The sequence below is a fragment of the Salvia miltiorrhiza genome, chromosome 7 (assembly GCF_028751815.1).
Source record: "Salvia miltiorrhiza cultivar Shanhuang (shh) chromosome 7, IMPLAD_Smil_shh, whole genome shotgun sequence".
NCBI lineage: Eukaryota > Viridiplantae > Streptophyta > Magnoliopsida > Lamiales > Lamiaceae > Salvia > Salvia miltiorrhiza.
In genome coordinates, this window is record NC_080393.1 from 5,955,516 (window position 1) to 5,980,042 (window position 24,527).

At 34.5% G+C, this 24,527-nt stretch overlaps 3 protein-coding genes across 6 annotated transcripts; 1 reads left to right on the forward strand and 2 right to left on the reverse strand.

Annotated features, from left to right (window-relative positions):
* Nucleotides 1–5,617: 5,617 nt before the first annotated feature.
* On the reverse strand, nucleotides 5,618–9,306 carry LOC130992007 (laccase-4). Of its 2 annotated transcripts, XM_057916455.1 has the most exons (7): nucleotides 9,071–9,306; nucleotides 8,213–8,364; nucleotides 7,670–7,914; nucleotides 7,210–7,338; nucleotides 6,910–7,126; nucleotides 6,113–6,825; nucleotides 5,618–5,944 (listed from the first exon to the last, which is right to left on the reverse strand). In XM_057916455.1, exons 1-7 carry the CDS (start codon nucleotides 9,158–9,160, stop codon nucleotides 5,814–5,816), a joined length of 1,677 nt encoding a protein of 558 aa, XP_057772438.1. In that variant the 5' UTR covers nucleotides 9,161–9,306; the 3' UTR covers nucleotides 5,618–5,813. The 2 variants fall into 2 exon arrangements, with proteins under 2 accessions (XP_057772438.1, XP_057772439.1); XM_057916456.1 differs by lacking the exon at nucleotides 8,213–8,364 and having other exon boundaries at nucleotides 9,071–9,255.
* A 2,493-nt stretch (nucleotides 9,307–11,799) lies between these two features.
* Nucleotides 11,800–14,370, reverse strand: LOC130992008 (uncharacterized). 2 transcript variants are annotated; one of them, XM_057916457.1, is made up of 2 exons: nucleotides 13,982–14,370; nucleotides 11,800–13,152 (listed from the first exon to the last, which is right to left on the reverse strand). In XM_057916457.1, exon 2 carries the CDS (start codon nucleotides 13,076–13,078, stop codon nucleotides 12,116–12,118), a length of 963 nt encoding a protein of 320 aa, XP_057772440.1. In that variant the 5' UTR covers nucleotides 13,079–13,152; nucleotides 13,982–14,370; the 3' UTR covers nucleotides 11,800–12,115. The 2 variants fall into 2 exon arrangements, with proteins under 2 accessions (XP_057772440.1, XP_057772441.1); XM_057916458.1 differs by having other exon boundaries at nucleotides 11,800–13,230; nucleotides 13,982–14,300.
* Nucleotides 14,371–20,930: 6,560 nt separating this feature from the next.
* Nucleotides 20,931–23,844, forward strand: LOC130992011 (protein NRT1/ PTR FAMILY 8.1-like). 2 transcript variants are annotated; one of them, XM_057916464.1, is made up of 5 exons: nucleotides 20,931–21,154; nucleotides 21,231–21,359; nucleotides 21,425–21,642; nucleotides 21,709–22,262; nucleotides 22,896–23,844. In XM_057916464.1, exons 2-5 carry the CDS (start codon nucleotides 21,254–21,256, stop codon nucleotides 23,725–23,727), a joined length of 1,710 nt encoding a protein of 569 aa, XP_057772447.1. In that variant the 5' UTR covers nucleotides 20,931–21,154; nucleotides 21,231–21,253; the 3' UTR covers nucleotides 23,728–23,844. The 2 variants fall into 2 exon arrangements, with proteins under 2 accessions (XP_057772447.1, XP_057772446.1); XM_057916463.1 differs by having other exon boundaries at nucleotides 21,248–21,359.
* The last annotated feature ends 683 nt before the right edge of the window (nucleotides 23,845–24,527 follow it).

Below are 24,527 nucleotides of genomic sequence, written 5' to 3' on the forward strand. Positions count from 1 at the left end.
ACGGATGGAGTATTTTTTTTTATGAAAATAGGAAACTAATATTAATATCTGAATGAGCAATATCGATAAGTCATGACGAAAAATCATGCTTCTAAATCATTACATTCGAAAGCTAGTAGTATATCTAGCAAACTCATGTGTGCAACAAGCCAAATTAACCTCGCGCCGCATATGACAGATTTCGATCACAATGTGCCTCTTTGCGAGTTCGAATACTTCCCAGAGCTCATCATTTAGCGACTCTGGTTCGTTATACATCTCATGAAGGATATGTATAGCCAAAATAGAGTCCGAAATTATAATAAGAGAACCAATATCATTGTTAATTTATCTATATTTATGAAAAGAGGTGGTATTATCTAATATGTATGTTAAGTGTTAAAACCTCGTGAGAGTTCATAAAATAGTTATTGTTAATGTATCCCTTTAAAAAATTAAATATGAGGTCGTTTACCATTTTTAGACAAAACCAAAATCAGAGTTAAATTCACTATGACTTTTTCTACTCTGAAGAATAATAAACAAATTAAGAAACAAGTGGCGAAAAAATAAGTGTACAAACTGAAAATATAAGCTTAATCAAACACGCTCTAAATATACTCACCTCCATTAATATTGTGATTTGTGGAGTTCTAAGTTTGTAAAACATAACATTTTTTGTACACCCCAAAAATTTCTCCTACGTACGTGTCAGTAAGGAAGAAGTAATAGTTGGCAAAGAATCTTTAGTTGGTTAATGCAATTATTTAAATTACGCGACAATAGATTTTAACCAAAATTTATGTATTTACATGCAATTATCCATTATTTAAATTCAACAATTACACATTATACTCCCTAACGTCCCCAAAAATAGGGTTAGTAAGATAAAGTAAATGAGGAGACGGAGTCTTGTAAAAAATAAATAAAGATAAAATAAATAAAGAGAGAGGTAGATATAGTAGATAAAATAATTTGTTTTCTTTTTTGAGTTGAGATATTATAAATGAGATAACCTTATAAATGGGACGGAGGGAGTAGTACATATGATCGAGAAGTAAAACTAATTTTTAAGATTGGGTTATAAATAATTAGATGAAAGTATATAAGTGGAATGTGCGTGGTTTAAGTGTAGGGGGACAAAAAGTGATTTAAGGAGTCAGCAAAGTTTATGGCCAAATTGATTAGGTCATTAGAAGAATAATAAAGTTTTAATTAGAGATTTCCAGAGCTCCAATTTTTTGGGAAAGCTATGTGTGTTATGTGCTTTACACTTTCTTTAGCTTTTTAAATAAAAAGATATGTTAGTTTTGAACTTCGGAGACAACTCTTCTTTTCTTTTTCTTTTTTCCTTTTTTCTCTTTTATTGGATTTTTTTAAAAATAATGTAATGGTGTTCTCTAGTATATAGTATGAGACATTTTGTTCAAATATTAATCATTTTATTATTAGATCAACATACATATGTCTCTTTTTCATTTTTCATTATCCCCTTAATTCGATGTACTTAATTTTATTGAAGACACAAATGTGTTCCATTTTAGTAGTAAAATTAATAACAAATATAGCTCCTACATATGCTTCTGTTAGTGAAATCGTTTTATTGCATTATATTAATTCTGAAGACAACTTAATTTGTCGACAATTTTTCTCAGAAATATAAACCTAATTTTATATTTATAATTTTTGTTTTAGAATCTATAATCATTTGAAGTATTTAATTTGTTTTTTGATGAATGAACAAGTAATTTTAAAGATCGGATGAAGGTAGACTTCAATTTGAGATCTTTGATTATAGACATTAATCACTCTACCACTAGATAAACACACGCACACTCATTTTGAAGTATTTTTATCCAATTGAAAGGTCTTTTTTTATACTTTCTATAGCTTGTATACATTGTCATTTTGTATAAAAACTTATAAAATTCAAATATATTTTATTTTGAAATGTACACATACATCATATATATGTTTATACGTGTTTGAAACGAGAAATTTGCTCAAAATAAACGAGGAAACGAAACTAAAATAGAATATTGCATTATACTATATTTTTTGTGAAGTAGGAGAATTTGAATATATTCGCGCGGAAAGGTTAATCGCAAAATTTGTATGTGCAATTATGTGAATATACAAAAAAGTTGAACTAAAAAATCATTGCTAATTGAAATTGAAACTCCACATCATAATCATAATAAAATTATCGCTTAAATTTTCACACCAATTTGAATACAATCTTGTTGCAATTTGAGACTGGTAAAAAGCTCATGGGTTGGTAGATGTATTAACTTATCAGAGTTACTTTCCATTATTTTTAAACATGATACAAATTTTAATATGTAAACATCAAGTTCTAAAATTCAAATCCCATCGCTCCTCATTTCCCATCACAAAATTAAATGTTTGAATAATGCCCACAAACACTCTCCCAAAATATTTTTAAAAAGAAAACATAGAAAAGTAAGTATAATATGTGATAAAACAAGACTGGTCATATACATGCAATTACTCATCTATTAGTTTACTAGTTGATTGCCAAATTAAATCTGATATTTCTATTGCATCTGAATTTATAATAATAAATTTCTTAACATATATCATAACATATTTGAATGTTATATTTGGAATACTATTTCATAATTAAGTGATAGATGCTTAATTCAATGTATTCATCGTATTTTGCTCCATTACTCTGTTGGACACGAAGAACCCTCCACACTCCATGTGTATGGAAATAAATAAGAAATTTTAATGACAATATGATGCTTCATTGCAACTCAAGTAACTAATTTGGTCAAATTTTCGAATTGTACGCAACATTTCAAGAATTTTACTTGTCAACCATGAACTTCACATTTTTATTTCTATCTTGGATCTCAACTCTCAAGGCATGATTCCCATGAGCGGAAGCTACTTGTTAAGTATTTAATGACATCATTATAGACTTTTTTTTATCGTTAAAATTATACATGGCAACTTAAACAATATAAATTTCGAAACACGTCAAATTTGGTGGGTTTTTTTTTTTTTTTTTTTGAGAATTACTAGAGCCATTTAATATATAATAAAATCAGTAACCCGCACGCTGATGTGGCCTCTATTCCACACGAAGGTGGGAAAACAACCGCACGCAGGCGGTACACTACCAACACAAAAGTGGGAAAACTACCCGCACACAGGCGAAATTAAATCTAAGACCTCTCACAAAGTAGAGTCTTTGAGTGCCTCAACTTTACCACTTAAATTAGGCCTCGTCAACAAATTTGGTTACTTTAATTGTTCCAATTTCCCATTCAAGTTTAATCCCTATCATGCCGGCATTCATAAGATTGCAGAAAAAACATTAAAAAATATGTAATAAAAAAACAAACAAACTATTATTATAACTGAATAACTCATTTTAACTCGACCTGATGGTACAGAAATTGGACATCTATTTTCTTATATTTAAATAATAATTAGTTTTTTTTTTTTTGAAGTGATAGTAAAAGTATGTTCAACTCAATTCAATATACTAGTATATTTTTTTTGAAGTCGCAGTCGATCTCCATGTAGTGGAATCTACACATTGCACATGTCCAAGCATGACCTAATTATTTTGTCCACTCTTCGATTTTAAATAATACGAAATCGAAAATTGACGCTTGGCGCAATGAAGGGTAAAACAATTTATTATTTTTACCAAACTACATAAAAATAAGTAGTATTGTTGGAAATGATGTGGGGTTGTTGCCCAAAAAAAAAGGAAAAAATGATGCGATGTTACATAATGTGTGAGGGTTTAAATAATAATAAGAAAAAGAAAGGTAAGAGGGGATTGGTTGGCAATTTGTTTCCATTAAAGGAAAGATTCGTATGATTTTGTTCTCAAATTGCTAAAAGTCAAAGAAGAGGCATGTGACTACCCACTCCGGAAAGCGTGTGCATCGTATTCATGTGGGCGTCACTGCAACGTCTAATTACTCTCTCTTTCTCTTACTCCCCAAATCATTTTGAGATTTTTTTTTCTTCTAATAATGCTATTTGAATATAAATATATTCGAATAAAAATAGTTTAAATATAGTTAAAAAATTAATTTATTTAAATTTTTTGATTTAAAACAAAAAAAATTCGTTTGCTTATTGTTTTATTCATACTATAATTTTTTTGTATTTTTTTATCTTTATTATTTTTGTAGGTACAAATATTACAAAAAAAATAATAATAATTAAAAATTATAAAAAAAACTACAATGTGGAGAAAATAATAAAACTAACTAAATTTGAATTAAATAAATCGATTTTTTAAAATATTTAACTCTTTTTTGTTCAGATATATTTTGTTCAAATAGCACTACTCTTTTTTTAGGTGTGATGGAAGATTGAACTATATACAGAATATTGTATTTTCGAAATAATAATAGTAATAACAGGAAGAATTTTATTTTTAGTTGATAGGTTGAAGTGGAAATTTATCTCTCTATATATATATATATATATGCATAGGAAAATTTTTTCTTGTCTTTGGGTGCATTGTTTATAATTTTGGAAAATATTTAAGCCCACTTTAAACTTCTTTTTTCCCTTTTTAAACTTTTACAAACTGAAAATGGTAAATTGAATTCGTTGAAATAAGATTGGATAAAAGAGGAAAAGAAAAAAGAAACATAAAAAATCTTTGAGAGCACGAAAACGCCGACTAAGGCTGAGCATCATTAAAAAATGACAAATTGAATAATTCTCCTAAAAAATTAAGATTCCTTTTGGGTTGTGTAGGGATAGGATACTGGGAATGCTTAGACGCCTTTTTAATGTCCTTTGAAATAATTCATAATTTAGATTTTGAGTTGAATTTGGTGATTGGAGCTTCAAGATATGGATAAAATGAGGAATATTTGGGTTTGCGCTATTAAATAGTACTATTTGCTAATTTGGTGCTTGAACTTTGTTGTGACAAAATGGTATTGGAAATTGTTCATATTCGATATTTATTTTTTTCTTTACCTAATGTAGCAAGTTAATATACTTTTTTTTACGTGTCATAAATTATGTTTAGTGTTAAACTTCTACTCACGCGTTCAATAATCGTAATCCCAACTTGCTCTTTTGAGATGGGCAAACATGAAATTTAACGGTATTTTGTTCTTTCGACATCTAAATTCGTGAAAATATTTGCCCACCCACGAAATTTAAGACATTTATTGTGTGATTGAAATCAAACAAACTTAGTTCTAATCTCTTTTGCACCTAAAATATCATAACGTTGTTTAAATGAAATGAAAGACCTTTTTATACTTCAAACACATGAGTCAAATAGTGAAATTTCAATTTCCAAGGAAAAAAATCAAAGCCAGGTTAGGAGGATGAATTGGAACTATAAAAAATGTACATACAATTACAAATATTTGGATGAGATCTGTTAGTCGTCAGACGAATCAAATATCTTGATTTAAGCTCATATACAATAATGTAGTTGTATTTTGTTGAAGTTTTATAGTGTTTAGATTTGGGCCACAATCCATTTGATAGACCTTGATTTGTTAAACATTGTCAGCCCAAATCGATTTCATCAATGTACAAAAGCCCAATTGTGAATAATGGCCGAGTCAATACAAAAAGCTAGAGACAATATCAAACAAAATAGAGCCGCAAAATATTGGATATCAAAACTCTCACACCACACTTTTTGAATTCTTTGACAATCATCCTTTGAAACATTACACGTATATTTTGCAAAACTAAGATATGCAAAGCGCCTACAAAACACTTGTACAATTGAAGAAACAAAAGTATAGAAGGGTTGTGGAAATTTAAAAACTAGAAAGAAGAGACCCTAATTAGGTTGTGATTTTTTAACATTTGGGCAAATCATTTGGAGGTGGCAGAAGAGACTCATTGGGCCCTTTCCCATTGTCCACTACAAATGCCATCTTAAGCCCCCATGACGTGTGCACTTCTAGGTGGCAATGCAAAAACCATACTCCTACAAATTCCATCACAAACATTATTCAAATTTAAATCTATATTTATAGTATTTAATATGATATTGAAATGTGAATTTGGATTCAAATTACTGTTTTACTTAAAATCTTTGTTAAATTGAATGTTTTACTTTTACTTTACAAATTTCAAAAATAAAATAAAAAAGTACCTGGATTATCAGCTCTGAATCTGATGGCAACCCATCCTCCCGATGGAACAGCAATGGTATTCCTCTCGACCGGGTCAACAAGGTTGAATCCTTTCGGATCCTTATCCGGGTTGAAATTGCCCAAACCCTTGCCCACAGCGAAGAAATTGGATCCGTGCAAATGGATCGGGTGATTCTCCGGGAAGAGCATGCCGGTGCCCTGCAGCACCACCTGCACCGTCGAATTGTACGCCAGTCTGTACAGCCTCGTCCCCATCATCGTCCGCAGGTTCTCCGGCTGCTTCGCTCCGGTGTAGTCGTACGGCGCCGCCGGCCTCGCGGGGAAGTCGTCGGTGAAGACGCCGCCGATTCCGAAGAAGTGCGCGTTGAGGAGCGCGATCCTCGGCATCACGAACGTGACGTTGTTGATGTCCGCCACCACGCGGAGGCGGAGGCTGTTGGCGCAGCCGGGGCAGTCCGCGAGGCCGAGGCCGATCGTGAAGAGCAGGGAGTGGTCGATCCGGAGGGGGACCCGGGACGGGTACGCGGCGGAGTTGAGGCCGCGGAGGGACTGTGTGAAGGCAGCGGCGATCGGCGTCGCGTTCTGCGGTGGCCGGTCCGCCAGGATTGTGGCGGCGGAGGCCGAGGTCCCGGCGTAGATCACGGTGGCCGTGGCGGTGGTGTTGTCGATCGTGACCGGAGAGGACTTGAAAGGGGAGGCCGTGATTTGGTACCTGCCGACGGAGTGGAGAGATTTTAAGCCATCGATTTTGGCGGCAAAATTCCATGATATCAAATTAAATCAAATATGAAATAACCTAGCTGTAGGCTGATCGGTGGTGAGGAGGACGTTGGTGGTCTGGCCGGGGGCGAGCAGTATGGTGTCGGTGGCGAAGGGCTTGACATAGGCGGCGTCAACCTCGACCACCGTGAGGTTGTGGGCGGCGATTTTGAAGAAGAGCTCCGTGTTCAAAGCGGCGTTGATTATCCTAAGGAGATATGTTTTGGCGGGCATAACTACTAGCTTGTATCCTCCTTCACAACATCATTAATCACAATATTAATAAATTCAAATTCCAACATACTAAAAAATAAAAAATTAAAGTGGTGAATTTCACCTTGTCCAAGACAATCGGACCTGGGACCAGGATGACCGTTGATTGTGTGAGCATCTGAAACATTGGGGGCATTTCCTGAAGCCATTGCTTCATCTATAACTGCTTCCACATCTGATTTCCACCATTCCCCTGCATACTTGCTATAGTCAGGTTTATTGTCATTGAAACTGTATTAACACTTTAAAAGTTAGGTTTAATTTGCAATAATGTTCAAAATTTGAGATTTGAATCGTAATTGTCTTGATAAAATGACTATAAACACATTTCAACATATGGAGTATTATTTTTGACACTTTGAGTCAAATCACCTAGAGTTAGTTCCAAACAACAACTGTATCTCATGTCTAATTAATCACACAACATAAATTAACATTAACATACAAGACTCTAATCAATAATTACCAAATTAAATATATCTCGTATCTTATTGTATGAATATATAGTGTGATTAGGTAGGTACCTAGTAGTAGGACCTCCTCCTTGTGGGGCTTAGGAAAGGGATAAGGCTGGGCATGGTTGGGAAGGACAATAATGGCGCCATGAATGGTAGCTCTAAGCCATAGTATGTGTGCGTGCCACAGAAGCGTGCCTCGCTGCTCACTTACTGTAAAATTATACACATAGCTTTCACCCGGTTGGACCGGACATTGGGTTATGTAAGCCGGTCCATCCGCCCACCCGGTCCGGAGTTGCCTTATTCCGTGCCTATTATAAAACAAAATATTCAGTAGGGATTTTTTGTATGATAATAATAATAATGTATCAATAATAACAAAGGAAGAAGAGGGATTGGAAAAAATAGCATAAAATATGGTTGTTTTTTTTTTGAGGAAACATAAAATATGGTTATGTATGAAGGAAATTGACTTTTTCTTGAGTGACATAATAATCTAACTTAGGAAGTCGAGTAGTGTGATATATATGGATTAAATGTGAAGCCGATTTATTTATAGTATATCATACTTAAAAGATAAAGTTTATGAAAAAATGAGGGGAGAATCACCAGTGGATAGTCATATTATAATTAACGTGATTGACGACTTTGATTAATAGAGTGTCGCCTTCTCTGGCGTAGATGTTTGGACCGGGAAAACGTCCATTAACAGTCACTACTTGCTTGCTTGAGCATAATTTTGTTGAGTTTTTCATCACCACCTGCAACAATACATTTATTCTTAATGATATCATTTCACTATTTTTAAATATATGTATTTTGAGAATATTATTTTAAAATTTAATAAGCATTTTTAAAAAAAAATCAAGAATTTGGACATCGTTTTTAAAGAAAAAAAAACAAACTTTTGGTATTGAGGGCCAATAAAATTTCTATCAAGGGCATTGATTAATTAAATACTATTGGGAAAAATATAGAAAGGGCAAACAAAAGTATGGATATAATATAATTAATTAATTACACATATATATCCAAAAACTAAAGAAAAAAAAATGTATAATGATATCAACGTAAGTTAACACCTAGCAAGTGTAACTTTTATAATATATTGTATATATATAGAAAGGGAAAATGCTAAACTTCAGAGAATAAAATACATTTAGTTCTCTTTTCTAATCAAAGACAAACCAAATGAGATAAAAGACTCCAAGACAAAATATATACTTATAAATACAAACAATATTGATTCAATATTTTCATATAACTAATCTCATATTTAAACTAATTAACTGTAAACAAATTTTTGTATTTCTATCAACTCTCACGAATCATATATAATTCACAAAACATTTCCTAGCAGCTTATAGCTAGTACAAATATAACTATATGTATCTTGCATTCTTGCTACGTGATTGATTAATTAATGCTGCTACGATTAAATATATATATATATCGATTTTTACTTACATTGAATTTATATCGACGAACCTCCGATTCCACCATTGTAGGCAGTAAAATAGTGATCAGCAGCAACAAGAATCGTAGCCAGGCAGCCATCTCTCTCTCTCTCTCTCTCTCTCTCTCTCTCTCTCTCTCTCTCTCTCTCTCTCTCTCTCTCTCTCTCTCTCTCTCTCTCTCTCTCTCTCTCTCTCTCAGTGTGTGTGGTTTGGGAGAATGTATATTTATAGTCGTAGTTGTGATTTCAAATTTGCATGCATATTGTGCTGGATGAGCAAGCAGGATAGTGACCTTTATATAAAGGAAACATTTTTTTATCAGTTTTCGTGGGAAACTGAATACTTATGAAACAAGATTTTATTCTTTTAATATAGAAATTTCAGAAGCTAGTGTTTTTCGGTTTAATTGAATTTCTTTCACCAGTTAAGAACATGTTACACACGAGAAAATTAATTAAATATATGTGACTAACAAGTCAAATTATATTGAGTCGCTAGCGCCAAACAAAATCTTTACTCACTATATATATTTTCCTAATTTTGTCCTTTCCCCCATATATATAATTGTTTCTTTCTATCCTTGAGAACTGATGAAGAGGTGATATTTTCTGTTTTTTTATTTTTGGAGGCAGGTGATATTTTCTGTTTTGTTTCTTTATTATATATGTAGAGGATCAAATAAAAACTTTTCTTGTTGTCAGGTGTAGAACTCAATCAAACCATTAATTTTTATTTTAAAATATATTTATTGCAATATTTTGAAATGAAATTAAAGTTATGTTTACTTGATATTCTATCGGGACATTTAATTTGGTAGATTTGATAGATAAGATTGATAAAATTGGAGAATGATTAAATAATTAACTCAACTTTAAGGTGATAAATAATCATTCAATCAGGTCGAGTTATCCGTCAGGAGCCGAATTATATGCACCAAACATTTAATAAGTTAGATTATTTTATCAATTGTAACTTTTCACTCGAATCAAAACCCTCCTAGATATGTGGAAAGTGAACGTTGTAGTTTAACTAAGATGTTAAAAGTTATAATCGTAATTTGCATTTATTCTCAAAAAATATATATATATTCTCATTTATTGTGATTGTAATATATTAGGGCAACTCGTTATTCGGATTGTACTACTTTAATTTCTTTCATGCATAAGCAAAAGCATACGTGGCTAATCATTCTATAATTTAAAAGTTGATTTTGCCCTTTTGCGTTCTTTTTGAGCAATTGTCAATCGCTTTTGAGTCTCAAACGTGTAAAATACTTTTTAAGATTGTATCATTCAACACAAACTATTAAATAATTCTAAATATCGATCCAAATTTTGAACATTTTGTCACCATTCAAACATTGAGTCTTTTTTTTTTACTTAAAGCTGCAATTAATCAAAAGACACAATTACCGAATTTAATCATTTATCACAACTTGTGTTTCCATTTGTTTCTAAACACTAGATCTCCCATATTAATTAAAAAAATTTATTTATTCTGTTATACAAATTGTGATAATACCATATAATTATATTATTGTGATTTATAATGATGAGAATCCAAAAAATACTCGGTACTAATGTAATGTTAAGATTTACGTGGTAATAATGTGCACTATTATATGATACTACAACATTTGTAAAAATTGAGGAAAGTGAGATGATAATGGTGACCACTTTAGTTAAATCAACAAGTAATTACGTGGAGATCAGATTATATGGAGAGATCTCGAAGATTAGATAAAACAAAAGAAGAAATATATCTCAAGTCTAAAAATGTATTATTGCTATATATGAGCTGGCAAATAAATTTAGCCACAAAATATTTTACAAGTGGAAAGGTACTCCATAAGGTATAAAAGTGCTATGTGCACAGATTATTAAGAATATAATGTGGCTTAGGATGTTACTCAATCTATGTGAGAAAAATGAAATAAATAAAGATTTTAGTTGGCCAATGTCTTTCATGGTTTTGAGAAGTTTGTGAGTCTTAAATATGGGTGACAGCTCAATTCTCCTCTTAGAAGATAATATAAGTCAAACATCTATTAAATTTTTATTAGTTGGTCTTGTTGTAACTTTGATAATTTTAATTGATTTCGTTCAACTTCAATGTATATTTGCAGAAATATTATCACAAAATGGCAAAATTGCAACATCTACACGAGTAAATATTTGAAAATAATTTGTGTATTGCTCAAAAATCGATGAGGAAAAAAAGTACTATGAAGTTGTTTGTGAATAGTAGTAACTGTGCTTGATCCCAATTTCTTCAAACCCAATCATTCAAAAAAAAAATCACACTGGGTTTTGTAGAGAAAAATATATGTGAGTGGAAACTGTTCTCTCTCAAGAATAGTCAAAGAATATAAAAAAAAATTGTAATTAGTGAGATATCAAACAAACTACATAATTAACACTCACACGTTTGCAACCACTCATCTACAACTAGAAATAATCAAATCAATTTTTATTCGCCGAAGCATGGGCACTTCGAAAAGAAAAGTTGATTTGAGCATTTTCAGAAAATAGATAAATGATATCGTGGTTGACTGAAATGTGCTTAATTAAATTACAGATAAAATGCACTTTTAGAGTCTAGCCACCAAAATTAGTATGAGAGACTCCAGCATACGTGGATATAATAGATCATAATTAAAAATTGATAAACCTTGATTAAATTTAATTAAAATGAATGCACCATACGTCCAAATATACACAATTTTTTGTCAATATGCAATTTTCCATAAATAAATAATATAATTAAACCCATAAATTCGTAACTAAAACTACATAACATCTTTGCAACGAAATGCATGTACAGAAATTACCAATTTAATTCATAGAGCTAGTGACTGAAAATATATTGAAGAATACAATACAATTGAATATAGCGATTAATACATAAAATCTGCAAAATGAGAAGTTAATGAAAGATCAACAGAACCTCTGCATAGTGTTCTAACTTCCTCTGCAATAATGTTCATTATCAACACTTGCTGCTCGCTTCACACCATGGACGGAAGAATGATCGAGGATCGATACATCGTGCTATTTTAAGCCTTAAATCGCCTGAACTCGAACCATATCTCATAGTGGTTGAAGAGCAAACTATCGTGTGTATGCTTGCCTTTATATTCGAGACCCAGATTAGTCAGCCTTTTCGTGCATTCTTCACCTCCCAGACGAGAGCAGAACTTGACGTTATGTGACACAAAGATTCGACCTTCTAGAGGCTTCAGCCGACCAACTAACCGCTCCAGACCAGTCCAGACGAGCTTGTCGGGCATATGGAGGAAAACAGCACTGGCATATATCAAATCGTACACAGTATCAGAGCCAAACTTACTGAAATCCATGTCTTCGCCTCTTACAATCAGAGGCCGCTTATACAACAAGCCTTGCGAAGGAAGCTCATAGCGTAGTGCAGCCATTAGAGAGAGCTCATCCCTTTCTAGGCAATGAAAATTCTCTGGATCTAAGTACCGTATGAAATGCAGGCCAACACGAAGTGTGCCACACCCGATCTCAAGAACTCTTGAATTTGGTGTTAGGTGAGCCGACTCTGCAAGAAATTCAAACACATCCCTTCCTCCTGCCCAAGGCTCCCCATAATTGCTGTGATGTTCTTCTACAAGTAGCTCACCGGGACAAGGGAGGGCAGTATGGTTATTAGCATCTTCTCCTTCATAGTGAGATATGCCTTTGAACTGAAGAAGATCCTGGAGCTGCTGTTGACGAGTTCGGGGGTTTATGCCCTTGCGTAGAATGTTCTGCTGCATATGTAATCCATTGGCTTCAACACGACTCTTCAACCAATCTATGTCCTCAGCTGAGGTTGTAACACGCTGTCCACCTACCTTGCTGCTATAGTCCCCAGTAGGGATGGGGCAAGAGCAAGGAGCAGCGGGGGGCGAGGTGGCTGAGAGCAAGAAGAATAGGAGGATTGCAAAAGCTGCAGCTGATAGAATGAGGGTGGGAACTGAAATCACCACTCCCTTTGACGGAAGCAGTGCCATCCGACAATCAGTGAATCTGGGATTTACTGGACCCTTTTTGCCTCTGACCGGAAGCTTAGCTGGATTTTAAGATTCTACAAACAAACTGGGAATTATAATACAATCTAACTAAACAGAGTCCATCTTTCTCGAAGTATCACTTGGTGAAATGACTGCTAGATATCCAGATAAGAATACATGAGCAATGTTCCTTGATCAAGAATCTTACAGTTTAAGAAACACCTCAGTATATTAAAGACATAAAGTGGATAAAACTCATACGAAAAATTAAGGGCATTACTTCAGTGCCATGATGGATTGAATATGAAGCTCCAAAAAGTCTAAAGATAATTGGTTCAGGATGATAGGTGAGATATCAGTTGACAGAACCTCATATTTTTCCCTATGCCTCGGGCTGTCTCGCGATACCCTCTAATGCATAATCTAAATGAACTACAAATCTTAGAAGCTACTTCAAACTTGCCAGGTATTATCGACATCTACAATCTCTTGAAATTTGAAAGTCTGATGCATAAAGATATGGTGAAGTTTTTGTCAGATTAAGTGGATTACAGTGGATCAGGACCTGCTTATTCTAACACTGAAATCAATCAACTACATTGCACCTGTCTATGAAAGCAAGATAGTTAGCATCTAATCCAATTTTTCATTTCTCATCATTTCTTCCAACATTTGATAAATATGGAGCTTCATTAACTACACAGACAACGAAATGATTTTTCAAACAGGAAAAAAAAAACGTAAAGACTTAAATAAATAAACCAGTTCCGCAGTGATTTCCAACCAAATTACACAAACGAAAGCTGTCCGAAACTCTTTGATAGTCAGATATTCAGAACCAACAAACTTTCAGAAGAAACCTCAACTACGCTGAAATCAAACAATCGGAGCAAAAAATCTTACTTCAATTTCAAGAACTGGTCGTGGATAACTGCAGCGCAATGCGGCGAAGTGGAGGCAACAAGTTCCGAGGGATAACGACGAAACCGATTGTGAATCTGAGACGACAATACAAACTACTCCTTCTCTGAGAAAACCTAAATCGATGAATTTCCAGAATACAGAAAAAGCTTGAGACTGAGTGGAGGCGTTGGTCGATGGCGAGTTTGAGATCTTCGGGAATCGGTCGTCAATGGCGGATATCGTCGCCGATGAATTGGAGAAGCAATAATATCTGTGGCGGTGTGATTTCATCTGAGATTTGCAGATTGAATTGCAGCCGAGGGTAATAGAGGCATTCAAGGAAAATAGTAGAGGGCATTTTTGGTATATCGCTCCACCTGTGCAATAATCTACTTTTTTTTAATGAAATAATCTACGAGTCTATTTGCTTGTATTGTTTTCAAATACTAGTAATTAACTAATTATATTTTCGGAAAGTTGGAAATTGTTACTATATACTCTCTCCGTCCCAACTTTTTGTATCCACTTTTAGTAGTATTTATTATCCTGCAAAAATAAAAATATATATTTTCCTTACAGGATTCTTATTTCTTTTTCGGGTTTAAAAGTTGAAAATTTTAACTAGTTTCACTAAAACTTATTGTAAGTCAATTTTTTCTACTATTATGAGCATTCACTTTGAGTCAGGAGCGGATCCAGGATTTAATGTTAGGGGGGCTGAATTTGTTGAATTACGACATCTGAAAATATTTACATAGGGGTCTCCCGGTGCAAATTTTTTGGGCATTCCGTATAATATATTTTCATGCATTTTTTTAACAATCACTTAATATAGATATTTATTTGCAATTCAATATCAACATCAACATCAAGTAGATAATTGAGAGTTGAGAAGATAATAGAGAATTTTTGAATTAATCAAATAGATGAGAGAAGAATGCTTGTGCTTGGGAATTCGCAAACTTCACATTAATTCTTTTAATGTTTGGAATTGGAGCAGACTGCAAGACTCCCATGTCAACTTATAGTTATATGTTAAGTTTTCTCAACTTATAATTATATGTTAAGTTTTCTCTTTTCTTGTTTTAGGTTGGGCTGAGCTGGGATATGTGAAATGAGCTGGACTGTGCTGGTATTAGGGGTGGAGCAAAATACCGAAAAATCGGTATACCGTACTTACCGTACCAAAAAAATACTGAAAATACCGAAATTTTGGTACGGTATTGTACCGTACCGAAGATTTTCGGTACGACAACGGTATCATTTTCCTCATACCGCGGTATACCGATATATACCGATACCGCGGTATATGCCGAAAAACCGGTATATACCGTTGTTTAGGTATGTACCACTGGTATATACCGAAAAAATTCGTATGCCGTCGGAATCAATTATTTTTTTGTTTTGTTGAAGATGTGGAGTTTGATTGTTAGAAAGTTATTTGTATTTGTTTAATGAAATTTCAATATGTACAAATATACGGTATATCTTAATGGTTTGGCAATTTAGGCATTAAACGATATAACAATAATTTCGGTAATACCGTAAGGTATGGTATACCGACTTTCGGTATGGTATACCGCACTATCGGTACATGATGAGGAGTAATATATGCAGAGCAGAGGAATCTCTTTACCAGTGGAATCACGGGGAGCAGCGAGGTAGATTTCATCAAAAGAATCGTACTCGCCAGAAGAATCATCCTCACCAGAGGAAGCGCACTCGCCAGAGGAACCATCCTCGCCAGAGGAATCATACTCGCCAGAGGAACCATCCTCATCAGAGGAATCATACTCGCCAGAGGAATTATCCTCACCAGAGGAATCTTGCCCGCCAGGGAAGTCACTTTCGCCAGAAGAGTCTCGTCCACCAGAGAAGTCACTTTCGCCAGAGGAGTCTCGTTCGCCAGAGGAGTCTCGTTCACCAGAGAAATCACTTTCGCCAGAAGGAAGCAACAAAAGCGCGGTGAAATCTCCCGCGTAAAGACGAATTTCCTATAATACCCTCGACCACGCAAGGCGCATGCGTGTATGCCGATTTTACTGTTTTGCCCTCCATGTAATCTATAAATAATCCTTGAGCTCGTGCATTGTAAGCTACGTGATCTAAAATTCTCAATACAGCAAATAGTTTTTCTCCTGAGTTCCGGCTTTCCGACTGTTTTCTTTGTCTCTTCCGTTCAATCACACTAGGTGTAGTCTACGTTCATTGCTCTTTAGTCTAGGTGTTGGTTCCTTGTTTCACCAGTACGACAACAGTATGAAAATTCTCATACCGAAATTTTCGGTATGCCGATCTTCGGTATACCGAAAAGTACGATACGGCAACGGTATGAAAATTCTCATACCGTAATTTATGGTATGGTATACGGTATGACGAAAAATTTTCGGTATACCGTACCGATCCACCCCTAATTGGTATTAAGTTAAATATATATAATATATATATAGGGTAAAAGGTTGGGCTTGCACTGGCCCAGTGCAACCATAGAGTAGGTCCGCCCCTGCTTTGAGTAATAAATGGATATATAAAAGTAAGTGTTAATAGATCAAAATGCTCACTTTAGTAAATTTCATATGTATTTTATAAAAAAACTAATTTCTATTGTCAAATAGTCAAATTAAGATGAAAGGACGAATATATACTTTTGGATGTTGAATTGTTGATAGTTTGCCCTTTTTTTTAAAAAAAATAATCTTACTCTCTCTTATAGCATAATTGTATTTGCATGAGAAAAATGTAATACTAAAAAGTTATAATTACAACTTAATTATTATAGTTTTCGGTCAATAATTTTTTCAAATTATGAGAGTTATTTTTAGTTTTATTTTTAAATAATGTATTCCATCTTTTACTAAAATGTCAAAATAATACATTAATTAAAAAAATTAAAACGTAAATTTTTATAATGAATTAAGTGCGTAATCGAAAAACTATCTGCCCGACTACAAAATACTTCCTCCGTCCCGCGAAGCTTGAACAGTATTTTTTTCCGTTGTCCTGCGAAGCCTGAGCACTTTTCTTATATGACAAATTTTCCCCTTTGTTCACTTACTACACTTAACACATAAAATATTAATTCCTTAAAACTCATACCAAAAAGAATTTGTCAAACTTCACGAGACAGAGAGAATATAAGTGTAAGACTGTGCAAATCGTTACGATCATAAACAAGTTAAAACCGACCGAAAATATATATTGCACGACCTTGATGTAGGGAACGGATTGTTTGTACGATCGAGAATACGTTATTTACATTGTCTTAAATCTTAATGTAGGGAACAAATTAATTAGAAAATGATTTGCACAGTCTTAATTAATTAACTATTGATCGAATAGTAAAATATTGTGCTTTAATTATTTCATTTCTCCCTCAAATAACTTCTTACGAGGTGGCGTAAACTTAAAGACGAAAATGTGAAAATGTGTAAAATAAGGAGTAAATAAAATATTGAGAGTGTTAGCTTAAAAAAAAAATATTGAGAGTGTAGGTTTCAAAAAAAATATTGAGAGTATTGAAAAAATGAAAAGTAATGGTAAATATGGCATTATTAATGGAGGAGTATAGTCCAAAAATAGAAAGTGATTTTTTTTGGAACGAATAGAAAAAGAAAACTATAAAATTATTTGAAGGACGGAGGGAGTATAATTTTTTTTCTTAAATACACACAATTGTCTGATTGCACAAGAAAATTTCAAGACATTTCAAAAAAAGTTAAATAAATCTATCAACATTCAAGGATATATTAGTCCATTCATCTTAATTTGAGAGTAGAATGCATATTTTTATAAATTTGATTATTTTTCATATAAATTTTTTAAAAATGAGTATTTTAATTTTTCACCCTAAAAATATTGTAAGCTAATCAAGAAATTCTTTGGTAAATACTGAGAGCTCTGAGACCTCTGCCGGCTCTTCCTATCTTAGACGGCTTGTACCTGCAGCATCTCTTGTTGCACTGCCATTCGAGGACCGTAGCGGCTGCTTCATTGTGCTCGACTCACCGAGCGAGTCACCAGGTCAGACTCGATAGAAGCCAATGTTATTAAAACTCGAATATGCACGTCGAAGCTCGGTGGCGTCCCCATCCGAGGCGGAGGCGGCGTGTCTCGAGCCTCGAGCATGTAACGCGATTGCTGGAGCTCGACTCCCAATCATTGTTCGCGGCCAACATGTTCCCCAACAAGTCATCTCGCGCAGTTGTTTCCAGAGTTTTCCGCAATTGTAGATTTATGAGTGAAGAGATGATTTGAAATAAAAAAATGTTAGTACTATTTTTTGTTATTCTATAATTTATTTTTTTATATGTATATTTAAATAATAATAATTTTACGTCAATTTTTGGCGAGACATGTTAATCTCAATTGGTTGTAATTTTTGACTTGGACTATAAATTGAACAGTAAATATAAATATATGTTATACTCCCTCCGTCCACCAATTAAAGGCCTCTATGAAAAAACACGGGTTTTAAGAAAAAAGTGTATTTTTATTAGTTGAGTGGAGAAAGGGTCCCACTTTTTAAGAAAAAATGTATTTTTATTAGTTGAGTGGAGAAAGGGTCCCACTTTTTTGTAAAGAATCTTTGACTTTTTTGATTATATAATGAATAAAAACTTACCAAAAATAGGTAGGCCTTGTTTTTGTGGACATCCCAAAAAGGCAAGTAGGCCTTGAATTGGTGGACGGAGGGAGTAGTATTTATAATATTTGTAAATTTGGGCTAAAAATGTACACATGAAGTTAAAGTTCAAGTTATTTTTTTATACAATATTTTTTAATAGAAAATATACCTTTTCTATTCTCCAAAAACTTGCTCGCTTGAGAATGATTGAAATTTTAATAAATAGTCGAATGTATTATACTATTATAATTGAAATAAAGGTTTCATTCATTCGATTAATTTAATGATTGAAGTGAAAACGTATTATTAATTGAATTGCGTTTGGTTGTGTGAGAAATGTAGTAATTTAAATGGAAGTTAATTCCTTTCGTAATGAATCCGGTCAACCCAAATTTCCCACACAAATTTTTGGGGCAAATTACGAGATACTGTATCATTAATTCATCACTCTCGTCTATCAACTAATAATATCTTTTTCAATGCTTATTATTATCTTAATATATTGTTATCATACGCCTCAGAAAAAAAATATTGTTATCATATATACAATCTACGGCTTCCCAAAGATTAAATATTCCTACGCATATATATAACTTAAATTAATTACGAGGATGATTTTATAATTAATCCATGTTCGAGATTCTAGGATGAATTTGACCCAAAATATCATCATCATTCATTATATAAGCCAAATAAATCATATATAACTTAAACAAATTACGAGGATGATTTTAATAATTAATCCATATTCGAGATTCTGGGATGAATTTGACCCAAAATATCATCATCATTCATTATATAAGCCAAATAAATCAATAATCATGATACTCCCAACCAAAAAGGCATTCACACCATATCAACTTATTTGTGTAATTAGAAAATTATCATAATCATGGAAACCAAAAAGGTCAGCATCCAATTAATTCACACGTTGTTCCACATTACAATAATAATAATAATATATACGTACGCAGAATCCATCATTATTACTAATTGATAATTAAGAAAAGTTTTGGATTTTTTCGAATTTGGTGTTACTTCCGGACAATGTATAGATTAGAGAAAAATGTCAACCTCATCTCAACCACAATTAATTATACAACGTTGTTGGAATATTCACACCTACATATATAAATGTTAAACAGGGAAGGACCTATAAATTTAATAATGATTGGGCGAGATTTCATTTGATGATTCTAATGAAGTTTTAGTAAAAAAAAAAATGAATTGAAATTACACAATTATGACCGGATGAAATTAGCTTATATAGATAATAAAAAATTAAATCATATATATTTATAAGTAATAAAAAAAATTGATCGGGCGACGGCCGAAGGTGCATGGCCTTTAGATCCGTCCCTGATGTTAAATTTATTTCGAATAAAGCAGTTGTCTGTATCCAGACGAAAAAGTGGAGGTTCAAATTTGAAATGAACTTAAATCAGATCAGTATGAGTAAACAGCTAGAATTAAGGTTTGCTTCCATTCCTTTTTATTTTTCATTTTAATATGCAACGGAAATTTTTTATACTTGTGTACGTAATTAATACTATGAAATTCTTTTTTATATTTATATACATAATATCTATAAAATTTTGATATTACGTTATTGATCGCCTAGCATACGTGTATATATATACTGATGAAAGTTCTGATTTGATATCATTTTCGATCAAGATATTTTTTTTGGTAAAATATTCTGATAATTAAATTCTAAAAATGAGTGGTCGGCATTTGATCATATAGGTTGCTTTTGGAAATATAAGTAGTAAGATAAAAAATATGCAAAGAATGAAAGTGTGTTGATATTTTATTGTGGAAATGAGTGAGGTGTTATTTTTTTTGGCAATATCAGTGATTATTATTTTGTTATACAAATATTTATTAAATACTTCTTTGTCCTACTTATAATGACACAATAAAAATGATAAAGTTGAGGTATTTAAAGACTTTCTTTTGTGAGAGATTTTGGGTTCAATCACATCTGTGTGCGGTTAATTTTTCCACCTTTGTTTGGGTATAGTGGTTGCCTTAATAGTAAATTAAAGCTCCCTATAGTTTTTTCAAAAGAAAAATAAAATCAAAAGTGTTAAAGAGTGTAAAGTGAGTAAAAATCATTTACTTAATATGTGTAGAATGAGTAGGGATCACGTACTATTTTTAAAAAGTCTCATTTTAAATGTGACAAACTAAAAAAATAGTGTGTTATTATTGATATATTGAGACAATAAAATTTAGTTTTTGGAAAATATAACAATCAAAATGTCTTCATCTCTCGCAGAGCATGAAAATGAAATGATGCAAACATACAAACCAATGCGTTAGAAATTTCCAAAACCTTTTTCGAGTAAAGAAAAGTTTTTTCTCTACATATACTCAATTCGAAGTTAGGAGGTAGAAACTTTCGTTTCCAACCTTATTTTTTGAAAATCTCTCACATTTTGGGCAATAACTTCGTGTTCCCAAATTCATTCTCTTATGAGTAACAAATCAAGATTTGTGAAATTCTGCCAGTAAAAATCCAAGAATCGTGCTTATTTTTTCTGCAGGTTCACATTTCCTTTTATGCTAATACAATTCCTCAACAGTTTATCTTGTTGAATTTCAAACACAAATTAAATACAGCTTGGATCCATCTGCAGCTAGCCATGGCGGAGGACGATAACTACACCAAAGATGGCACCGTCGACTACAAGGGCAAACCGGCCAACAGGAAGATAACAGGAACTTGGAGGGCCTGCCCCTTCATTCTTGGTAAGCCACCATTGATTTATGAGAGAGATCAGAGAGAGAGAAAATAATTATGTTTGTTGATGCAGGAAATGAATGTTGTGAGAGATTAGCCTACTATGGAATGAGCAGCAACCTCTTTCTCTATTTCACCAACCAACTCAATCAACACAACGCCGTCGCCTCCAAAAACCTCTCTAATTGGTCCGGCACTTGCTACGTCATGCCGTTAATCGGAGCCTTTCTCGCCGATTCCTATCTCGGCCGCTACTGGACCATCGCCACCTTCTCCATCATCTACGTCATCGTAAGTTTCTTCATTTGATTAATACGCGATGATATATTCTTTGAATCTTGATTCCCTTCTTATTAGGGAATGACACTTTTGACCCTGTCGGCCGCGGCGCCGGGCCTAAGGCCGACGTGTCGCGAGAAAGACGACTGCTACGCGACGGGCTCGCAGACCGCAGTCTGCTTCGCGGCATTGTACCTCGTGGCGCTGGGCACGGGCGGGATCAAGCCGTGCGTCTCATCGTACGGCGCGGATCAATTCGACGATGCTGATGAGGTGGAGAGGGGTCACAAGGGCTCCTTCTTCAACTGGTTCTATTTCTCGATCAATATCGGCGCGCTGATTGCGGGATCGGTTCTTGTTTGGATTCAAGTCAACATCGGGTGGGGGTGGGGATTCGGTGTTCCCGCGGCGGCCATGGCCGTGGCCGTCGCGTTTTTCTTCTCCGGTACTCGGTTGTACCGGTACCAGAAGCCCGGCGGCAGCCCCCTAACGCGGCTGTGCCAGGTGGTGGTGGCCGCCGTCAGGAAACATCGCGTTCGATTGCCTGATGACAAGTCGCTTCTTTATGAGACGATTGATTCGGAGTCTGCGATAGTAGGCAGCCGAAAACTCGACCACACTAACCAGCTACGGTTCGTGCTCTAATTCAAAATTCAAGTCGGATTGTCTAGTCGAAGATACTGTGAGATTGTCGAGATTAAATTAGCTCGAAATTATCTGAGATTGAGTTGATTCAAAATTAATTTTGTCATATGGATAAACCAAGACTCATATGTTAAGACTATTTCTATGTTACATTGTTTATCGCATGCCGTATCTAGTTAATCGAACAAGATATTCTTATGATATCTTGTTCGGTTAGCTGGATACGACCCGTGATTCAATCTTGGAACAATACCACATAGGAAAAGTTATGACTTATGAGTCTTGGTTTACCCCTGTGACAAAATTAATATCAGATCAACTCAATTTCAGGTAATTTCAGGCTAATTTAATCTCGGCAACCGAACATCAGTGTATTGACCTAGTGATAGATTGGTTAAATATTTGTTTCTCTTGAAAACAATTACTACTATTTCTAAATTTTCCCATTTTATATCCAAACAGACTATTTTTTGGGATCATATATAATAAATAAATAAAATTTAAAAATTGCACAACGAAAAGACTCGAACTCAAGAGCTTAGGTCTTGGATATTAATCTACTACCCTTGAGCACTCACACTCATATTACTATTTCTAAATTAACTCTGCGTGTTCTCCAGTTACTTCGACAGGGCGGCAGTGGAGATTGAATCCGATCTCATCAAAGAGTCGATAAACCCATGGCGGCTGTGCACGGTGACGCAAGTGGAGGAGCTGAAGGGAATACTCCGGCTGCTCCCGGTGTGGGCCACGGGAATAATCTTCAGCACGGTGTACGGGCAGATGGGGAACCTCTTCCTCCTCCAAGCCGAGTACATGGACGCCCGACTCACCCCCCACTTCACCATCCCGGAGGCCTCCCTCTCCATCTTCGACACCCTCAGCGTCATCTTCTGGGTCCCCGTCTACGACCGCCTCATCATCCCGGCCGCGCGGAGGCTCACCGGCCGCCCCACCGGCCTCACCCAGCTGCAGCGCATCGGGGTGGGCCTCTTCATCTCCGTATTCGCGATGCTCTCCGCAGGCATCCTCGAGATTTACCGGCTGAGGGTCGTGAGGCGGCACGGCGCCTACGAGGCCAAGGGCGGGCCCGGGGCCGTCTCCATCTTCTGGCAGGTGCCGCAGTATTTCATCATCGGGTGCGCGGAGGTGTTCACCAACATCGGGCAGCTGGAGTTCTTCTACGAGCAGGCGCCAGACTCCATGCGGAGCCTGTGCGCCGCGCTGTCGCTCACCACCACCGCGCTCGGGAGCTACCTGAGCGCGCTGCTGGTGGCGGTCGTGACGGAGGCCAGCACGAGGGGAGGGCCCCCCGGCTGGATACCGGATAACTTGAACTACGGCCGCCTGCATTACTTCTTCTTGCTCTTGGCCGGTTTGAGTGTGCTCAATTTGGGGGCTTTTGTTGTTGTCGCCATGAGGTATACTTACAAGAAAGCGCTCACGAGATGAGATCCACTATCTGTTTCGTTTCGGTTTAATAGTAAGACATAAATTATGAAGAAATCAATGTATCCTTGTCATTTGACGTCGATTGTCTTGCAGGTGAATCAAGATTTTTGTTTTACACTGCTATACAATATTGATATTTAAATTAATTTAAATCAAACTACTATTTTAAGCAGATAATTATGTATAATATGCAACTAAAATTATTTCAATAAAGATACAAAAATCTGCTATTGTATTATGAAAGTGTGTTTTAATCGAATTCGATATGTTTATAAATATTACTATTTCTTATTTTAATTTATAAATAATAAATAATTATAAATTAAAACGCATTTTTGGAACATTATTTCAAATTCATCCCAAATTATGAATTGTTTCAATTAAAACTCAAAATCCATTGTTCATGTTTGTGAGTGAGATTTAGACATTCATCAAATATTGAAACTCAAAATATATTGATGACTTTAAACATCCATTGTTCATGTTATTTTTCCATATTGTTGATTTTGTCGTCGAGTAGTGTCAGGAGTTTGTAATTTTGAATAATCAAGAAATTGTATTTCTAGTGCACCAACTTCCAACTTAATTACTAAATTATCAATTACAATGACAAATTAAAAAAGTAGGAGGACAATCCAAACAATTTGTTTCAAAAGTCTCCAATCTATTTTGGTTTTCAATATTAGATAAATCTCTAACTCCAAACCTATGCAAAAAGATAAATTATAGAATTTGCTACAATTTGTAAAGTTTTTAATTAAAACAATTCAAAATTTAGATGCAATTTGGAATAATGTCCA